The sequence below is a fragment of the Trachurus japonicus genome, chromosome 16, assembly GCF_045865225.1.
Source record: "Trachurus japonicus isolate A0001 chromosome 16, Traja_1.0".
In the NCBI taxonomy this organism is placed as follows: domain Eukaryota; kingdom Metazoa; phylum Chordata; class Actinopteri; order Carangiformes; family Carangidae; genus Trachurus; species Trachurus japonicus.
The window spans coordinates 8,897,689-8,906,060 of NC_140922.1; the positions used below are offsets into that span (position 1 = coordinate 8,897,689).

At 44.5% G+C, this 8,372-nt stretch overlaps 1 protein-coding gene across 1 annotated transcript; it reads right to left on the reverse strand.

The window, feature by feature from the left end:
* Positions 1–2,518: 2,518 nt before the first annotated feature.
* On the reverse strand, positions 2,519–8,128 carry LOC146971675 (granulocyte colony-stimulating factor receptor-like). The gene is given in 14 exon segments (XM_085802462.1): positions 2,519–2,642; positions 2,735–2,831; positions 2,917–3,057; positions 3,202–3,348; positions 3,626–3,727; positions 3,950–4,138; positions 4,217–4,424; positions 4,551–4,633; positions 4,928–5,078; positions 5,248–5,417; positions 6,039–6,205; positions 6,349–6,478; positions 7,779–8,080; positions 8,082–8,128. Coding segments are annotated over 14 exon segments (2,058 nt in total).
* Positions 8,129–8,372: the final 244 nt, after the last annotated feature.

The window sequence follows — 8,372 nt, forward strand, 5'->3', positions numbered from 1 at the left end:
ACTAAAGACAAATTCAAGTGAATGTGACTGCTACCAAGCTGGAAAAAACCTGTCTGACTTGCCATGTCAAGGCTGCAAGCATTGCAAAAGACTTCAAGAACAGTGGGTGAGGTTTGAGGATGACGTTGATGATGTGGTGCCGCTAGCAGTGAGATGTATCCAGACAGACGGTGTTGAAGCTCAGCCTATGGAAACAGGTCAGTCACCTGCAACCGCGCTGGGGACCCCTGTGGTTAACTGGCTGCAGTCAGCCAGTTCAGAAGAGCTGGCCGAACTCCAGAAAGCTGACCCTGTCCTCTCCATTCTCCACATGTGGAAAACATCTGGGATACTTCCTACTAAAGATCAGGTGGCGGTTGAAAGTCCTGCAGTAAGGAAATTCTGGCTCTGCTGGCCCCAGGTCGTGCTGCAACGAGGAGTGCTATACTATTCCTGGGAGAGAGTTGCACAACACCCAGCCCTGCTGCTGCTAGTCCCGGCGTCCATGCAACAAGAGGTTCTGCAGGCTGGCCATGATCCCCCTCACTCTGGTCATCTGGGGGAGAAAAAGACCCTCGAGCGCCTACGTCAGAGCTACCACTGGCATGGAATGGGTGAGGATATCCACCTGTTTATAAAAAGATGTCAGCACTGTAATGCATGCAAGGCTAAGGGACCAGTTAAACGGGCCAAGCTGCAAGGTTATCAAGCTGGAGCACCTCTGGACCGCCTCCACCTGGACATCCTTGGCCCCTTTCCAGTATCCAGCAGAGGTAACAAGTACATTCTCGTCATCATTGACCAGTTCACCAGGTGGGTTGAAGCCTTCCCTGTTCCGGATCAAGGGGCGGAGACAACAGCCAGGAGGCTTGTGTATGACTTTATTTCCCGGTTTGGAGCCCCCCTCGAGTTGCACACCGACCAGGGTCGGAATTTTGAGAGCTCCTTGTTCAAGAGTGTGTGCAAGCTCCTGCAGGTCACAAAGACGCGGACCACCCCGTACCATCCCGCCTCCAACGGACAGGTGGAGAGGTTCAATAGAACCCTGCTGCAGATGATTCGATGCTACGTGGACCAGAACCAAAAGAACTGGGACGAGCATCTGCCACTTCTCACCTCCGCCTATCGCAGCTCACAGCACGCAGTCACTGGGTTCACGCCTAACAGGCTGATGCTTGGAAGAGAGGTTCATCAACCACAGGATATCTGGTCCGGGACCGCAGAGCTGAAATCTGACCGGGTTGAGGCACCAGATTTCCTCTATAACCTAACAGAGGGACTCAAAGAGGCACAGAACACAGCGAGGGAGCATCTGCGCGTGGCACAAGAACGTCAGAAGAAGACATATGATGTTCGGGCAGGAGAACGTTCCTACAGTGTTGGAGATTTGGTTTACGTAAAAGATGACACCAAGAAGAAGGGACAAAGCCCCAAGCTCCAAGCTCCTTGGTTGGGCCCCCTGATTGTTTCTGCATGCCGAGGTCCTGTTCTCTATGAGATCCAAGGAAGGAAACGCAGCAAAATAATGCATCATGATCGGCTCAAACCATACAACAGTGATGTGGTACCTGTTTGGGTCCAGCGACTACGGAGCCAAGTGCTGCAGTTGTGCCAGAACGCCATTATACCACCACCTGAAGTGGATTCCTCGACAGTGTTGGAACCGCCACGGCCAGAGGACACATCTGAGGACCCGGCAGATGATGGGGACCCTCTGAAGTCACAGGATGGAGGGGAAGCCCCTCAGCATGGAGTTCCGAGGTGTCAGCAAGAAAACGGACCAGCAAACAGAGACACTCCAGAGAGTGTTGTGAGAACCTCCAGTGGAAGAGTGGTTCATAAACCAGGGAGATACAAGTAGTTATTAAAGAGACAGTTAAGTTATCAGTTGATTTATTAGGCATTAGTTGAGGCTGTCTAATGTTATTGAACTGTGACTGGTTTGGGGTTGTTAAGTCAGAGATTTAACCTAACTGTGCTTTCACTTTCATTTCTAACATGTTCATTTGAGTCACCTGTACTGAAGGGACTCAGTACTCCTGGAGGGGGATAGTGTAAGGCAGATCACAGTAGTTGAGATTAGGTGATACTGTTCTGTTACGTGCTGCTGAGCGTAGTGAGTGATTGGGTGTGGGAAGTCACGTGGGCGGGGATGAGTACGTGACCAGATTCCCCTGTTGTTTATGTTTTAGTCTAGAGTTGGATGTTGAACGGTACCCACGGCTTAACTGCACGGACACGCTAGCTCGCTGTCTGTGCCCGAGCTAGGGGCCACAACCCAACACGAAGTTATTTCCATTGATGCTCGCATTCTGTACTACTTACCGACTGTTCAGTAAAGGCTGCAAATGAAGATCCCTTGTTGTGTTACTTTCCACCCACGCACGGAGAACACCACAAAGTCTAAGCACAACAATATTTATTGAAAATGGGCCCATTACCAAGTGTGGGCAATGTAGATTCATCCACATTAATATGAGACTTTTTTATTGTCGCGGAATTTTTCGTTCTGCTGATGGAGAAACTCCTGATTGTCCCTTTAAACAATAACAAAGCAGCAGTTTTTCTTATCTGTTTTCTGCACCTGTGTTGATTCTGATGTCCACCTCTTGATGCTGCTGTTCGCTGGATCAGGAACAACTGGCCAGAAGCGGCCCTTCAGCCTGGAGACACATGAGCAGTAGAGAAAATGTGTTGAGAATAAAAGACACTGCAGCTTCTCACCTACTGTAACATGGCGTGGGAATGATCTCACCTTTTGTGGTTGGAGAAACAAGTCATGACTATGAAAATCATCATCAGCGACAGTCCAACACCAGACGCAATTACAATCATCACAACAGTGACTGCATCTGAGAGGGGAAGAGATACATACAATCAAACAACTGATATGAGAATTTGCACACTCTGAAAAAAGGGGGAAAAAATGACACCAACCAAATGGCTCCATTTCAAAATGAAGAGTCGACCCATTCAGACTTCCACCAGAAGTGCTCACCATCATGAACACTTCATACAGAGACACAGTGTGGAGGTCTTTCAGGACCACCCTTCTCTCTTCGGGGTGAGCAATCACAACTGAAAGAAAAGAAGAGGTCAGACATCAGATAGCACCACATTCATTAGAAATAAAAAGAGGTTTTATTATAAATACATAAAAAGAAAAGAAAAAACAACAAAGAAAGAGGTTTTAAAAGACCAACATTCAGTCATTTCACCTACCATTAATGGGTCCCTTGCCATCTGTGTAGAAGATTTTGTAGCCTTGGATAATTCCATTTCTTTGGTCTAATGGTATTTCATCCCAGGTGAGCTCAATATGTGATTGCCAAGTCTTTTTAATGTGTATTTTCGGAACCACAGACGGAGCTTTAAAAAGAAATATCTTCATTGTGAGTGATTGTTACTGCCACAGTGGTTTTATGGTCTTAAAATTTGACACTTGATATTATGTTTTTAAAAAATCATTATTCATTCATATCCACAAGAGGGCATTATTCCATCACATATCAGATTGGCTGCACAATCCATGTATTTTTTACTCATATGGCAAACTCTTCTCTCACTTCTTCAAAGTTGAGGCAGCCCGACTCTCACACCTCTGCTTGCTCTTTGTGTGATTCTCTTGGCATCTTTGGTGACTTACCCTTTTGTCTTGAGTAGGCATTAACAGTCTGAGAAAGGCCTATCCCATCCTTAAACCGGGGATACACAGAGACTCCATAGGGCTTGTAGGGCTCAAAGCTTCCTATTGATGAAGGTGAAGAAGTTAGAGTGGATCAGTGCCCATAAACTCAAAACAGTGTGTACAGGCAGGCCTTGCACAGGCAAAATAAGGTTTTAGGGTGTGATTGTTTGATTCTTTTTTTGTGGTAAAGGATGAGACAAAGTAGGAAAACCAAATAAAAGGTCGGTAAAATAATAAGCACATAAACCTTGAGACCTGCAATACAAATACTATAAAACATACCTGTTACAATGAGGCTGGACTCGTTTCTGTCTGCAATCTCAAACTGGGTGAAGGAGAGGTCTGTCATTAACAAAGGTCTCCATTCAACCACGTAACCGATGACACTTGATGTGTTTGTGTTTTTCCACTGGACCACTAGGGCTTGGTCATCACGAGGAAGGACTGTGACGTCCGATATCACCCTAAGAGCTACGGGGACAAAAATATATTTCATATCCGAGGCCTTTTCTAAACAAGTTGAAGCACTTTCAAAGATGTCAGTTTTACCTTTAGGTTGGTAAATCCGCACTTCAGTGGGGGAGGATCTCCCTGCTGCATTTACAGCGCTCAGATAGACTCTCTTTGCTTTCCTGGGAAGCTGGAAAGTACAGTAATTCCCAGCTGTGGAGCACACCTTTCCCTTTTCACCTGGCAGTTTTAGCACCGAGACGATATATGACACATTCTGGCTGTTGCCGCGGAATTGTTTTGACGGCTAAAATGGAGGAAAAAAAGGGAGAAGGCATTTTAAAGGCAGACCTCACACACCCAACTAGAGCTATAACAGAAAATACCATCAGCTTATGGCAGGTGTCAAGCAGTGTGTGTGATGTGTGTGCACCTTCCAAAACAAGTGTATCCTGATTTGTTTGTGCATGTGATCCCCTGATAGTTTCACCCACGAGTCTAGGCGTCCAGTGGGAGCTGAAAACAAAAGAGACGGCTGTCAGCTCGGAATCTCGTCAAAAGCCTGCATTTCTCCCCTCACTCTTTTAGAAAGTAAAACTTTTCCATACAAGACAGGTCTATGGATTCACTGCCACAGTGTGTGGAAAAGAACTCAATACATCAATTCAGCTTGGGCTATAGAGCAGAGCAATGGGAGATGTAGAACATGACATTAGCATATATTGAAAAGGGCAGAAAATGGAAGAAAAGGCAATAGATTAGAAAATGTTTGAGTGACTGATTGTGTCACTGAATTGATCTGAACCCTACCACTATCCAAGGTGACTCCAGACTGGCTGCTGCTCCATTCACTCCAAGGGCTCTGCTGGTATCTGACTCTTATCTGGGCAAAATACCGAGTCCCATGAAGCAGGCGACACTGGTACACAGCTCTGCTCGGTTTAGTCTTGTTCACCAGGATCTAACATGCACACAAGATCACACAAACCATACAGAGTTGAGACTCCCAGCGCCCACATTATGAACTTGAGAGCTGATACTTGTACAATATGGGTGCTTGTAGCTACTGCATCCAAAGTTAATCAACTAAACCTTCAGTTGATATTGACACTGGATTGATTTACACTCACTGGTAGTTCACTCCATTGACTGCTGTCAGCAGTCTTCAATCGGACCTCAAGGTTCAGGCGGAGGTTACTCGTCCAGGCCTGGTGCTGTGATAAGCTCCAGCTCAGCTTCAAGCAGCCGAACCTCCTCGGTACGGCCTCAAGTGTCAGGATCTTTGGTGGGTCAAACTTGGCTGAAATTAAACAGTCAAGAAAGCATGCACTCCGTGTTATTTGGATTTTAGTTCAAGCATTTTCACATTAGATTTAGCCTGGTTCAGGTATTACCACTACTACTACTCAGTATTTTCTTTTTCTTTTTCTTTTCTTTTTTAAAATCAAAACCAAACAGTCCTTCTACAACACTTGGAGCTGCTCTGACAGTAACCCTACAATCCCCAGAGACACCTCTAATCTTATGGATGAAAAAAATGTTCTGTCAACTGAGAAAAAATGTTTCAACCTGAAGAAAGGTGGCAGTTGGGCATTGTATTTTCTGTCGCATTCCTCTATAAAAAAAGTTTTGTTGTATTTTTATGCAAAATACTGGGTCTATTTTTTAAGGAAAGTAAGTGTGTCTCAAGTTGGTAAACAGGCCATACATCTTTTTTTATATGCAACAGATGGATATTCTTTTTCATCCAGATGGTTAGAAGTGTCTTTGAGGATCCTGAAAATAACTTCAACAGCTGTAACTGCTGTCGAACACTGTTCCAGTGGTCACCTCTTTTGACCTTTCAATGGAGGTTACTGTTTCAACACAATAGAAACAATCTGTGAAGTGTTTCAACAACTAAATACTCTATTATTTTCACCTGCACTGATGGGCTCCAAAACGATGAGTGCTGAAGCTGCCTCTCCGAGTTCATTCACCGCCTTCACATATATTTCCATTTCAGAGAAGAGGCCGAAGTGAGAACGAGGGATGGTATGGTGGTTGACTCCTGTCGGTAACTTGTATGTAAAGTTCTTGTTCAAATCCCTGAAATGAAGAAATCATATTGTGGGAAACACAGTTGCGCAACCTCGCAGACATATTTTGTAAATGACACTTTAGACATCCTTGACACCAAAATGATGTTTCTTCTTTCTGGTAAGTTCTTTCAGTGTATGTCTGATTATTACCTTATCTTGGTGTGGAGGGTGTAGGTTGTGAGGAGGTGCGTCTCCAGCTGCCCAGGGTCCCAGCTACAAGTCAGGGTGTCAGTGGTGAAGTTTGTCTGACAGCTCAGGTTCTGTGGTGCTTCTGGTGCATCTACAGATGGAAAAACAAAGTGACCATGTTTTTTTTTAATAGAGTTGAAAATGAAAGTGACAAATCAATGTACATTCAACAACCACATTTTATCATGTGTGGATTTGATCGACTGTCATGTGAGGCTCTGTGGGTCTAGTGCTGCGTCTACATGTGAGATTAAAGGGATACTTCACCCAAAATCAATAATTCACCAATTTTCTACTCAATGTCATGGCAAGGAAGGGTTTGGAGAACTTTCAGAGTCATCAAAACGCTTTTGGAGTTCCAGAGGCGGTCCGGCTGGCAACGGATTTTCATATAATGGCGGCGGATAGAGTTCACTTTTGAATCATCCAAAACACACACTATGAAACATCCAAATACCTCCTGTGGCTCGTCCGTACTGACCCAAGTGTCCTGAAGCCGCGACATGAAAAAGTTGTTCGGAAAAAAATAATTTGATCTCTGTTTTTAGCCTTGTTGTAGTAGTAGCTCACAGTGGCTCTGTTTTTTTTTTTTTAAGTATATTTTTCAGCTTTTTGCCTTTATTTGATAGTGATGACAGTAGAGATAGACAGGAAATGGGGAGGCAGAGAGAGGGGGAATGACACGCAGGAAAGGTCCGCCCGACGCGGGACTCGAACCGGGAACGCCTGCGGCGAGGAACGCAGCCCCTACATGGGGCGGCCACTCTACCCACTGCGCCACGAACCGCCCCTCCCAGTGGCTCTGTTGATGTTTGTTTACATCATACTTCCAATGGTTTAAAACAACGAACATTTCATAGTGTGTGTTTTGGACGATTCAAAAGTGAGCACGATTCGCCACCATTATATGAAAATCCGTTGCCAGTCGGACCCCCGTGGAACTCCAAAAACGTTTTGATGACTCTGAACGTTCTCCAAACCCTTCCTTGGCATGATGGTGGGTAGAAAATTGGGGAATTATCGATTTTGGGTGAAGTATCCCTTTAATGTTTCTTGTACTTGGTCCAATTGTTCCAAATGGAAAGTACAGCTTCTATTCAATGTCATGGATTGATACTGTACAATGTTGTTATTTTTCTATAAACTTAAAATTTGTTTTAATCCATAGATCTATTAGAACATGTCAGATCTGTGGTTGAGAAAAGGGTGATTAGTTACATTTAATTTAATGACAATATTTTTACCCTCTCATTTCTGATGTTGACTTTAACTCACCAATTCAATATCTGTCCCAAAAACTGAATTGAAATGTTCACAATTCTTTGTCTGCTGAAATTGGCAGCTTCATTTAATTAGCAATGAACACATGTAAAAGAAGAAATAGATCTCACATCCAGCTTTGATCTCCACTCCTCCTGCTACTTGAACAGTAGAGGTCTGTAAACCGCAGGTGAGGAACGCCCTTGTGTGATTAAAGCTTGGTATAACAACCTCCGAAACCCTGCTGCTCTCGTTGGCCACGGGGCTGCTGGGAACGAAGCGATCACCAAGGCGCCACTCTATATGAACAGCTTGCCCAGTGACAGGAAGGCAGTCTTCTCTGATGACACAGGTGGCAGTGACGGGTGACCCCAAAGGCACCACTGAGCTGGAGGTCCGGATGTCCGCACATGGTTGTGTGACGTTCTCTGACAATAACAAGAGCCATTAATGAGACAATAATGAGCCATGTTGAAGACATACAGTGGCAGAATTGATAGTGTAAGTCACAGGCAAGTCGAGTCCTTCAAATAAGACAAAATAAAAAAAATCACAATAATCAACCCCAGTTTTTTTTTGTTTGTTTGTTTTTTAAGGTTTATCTTACTTTTAAAATGAATAAAAACTGGTTTTACAACTTGTAAATTTGAATGATATTTGACATTTTGTGGCAATGCAGAGCCTGGATCTGTGACTCCATCCATTCGCTGCCACAATTAATATGT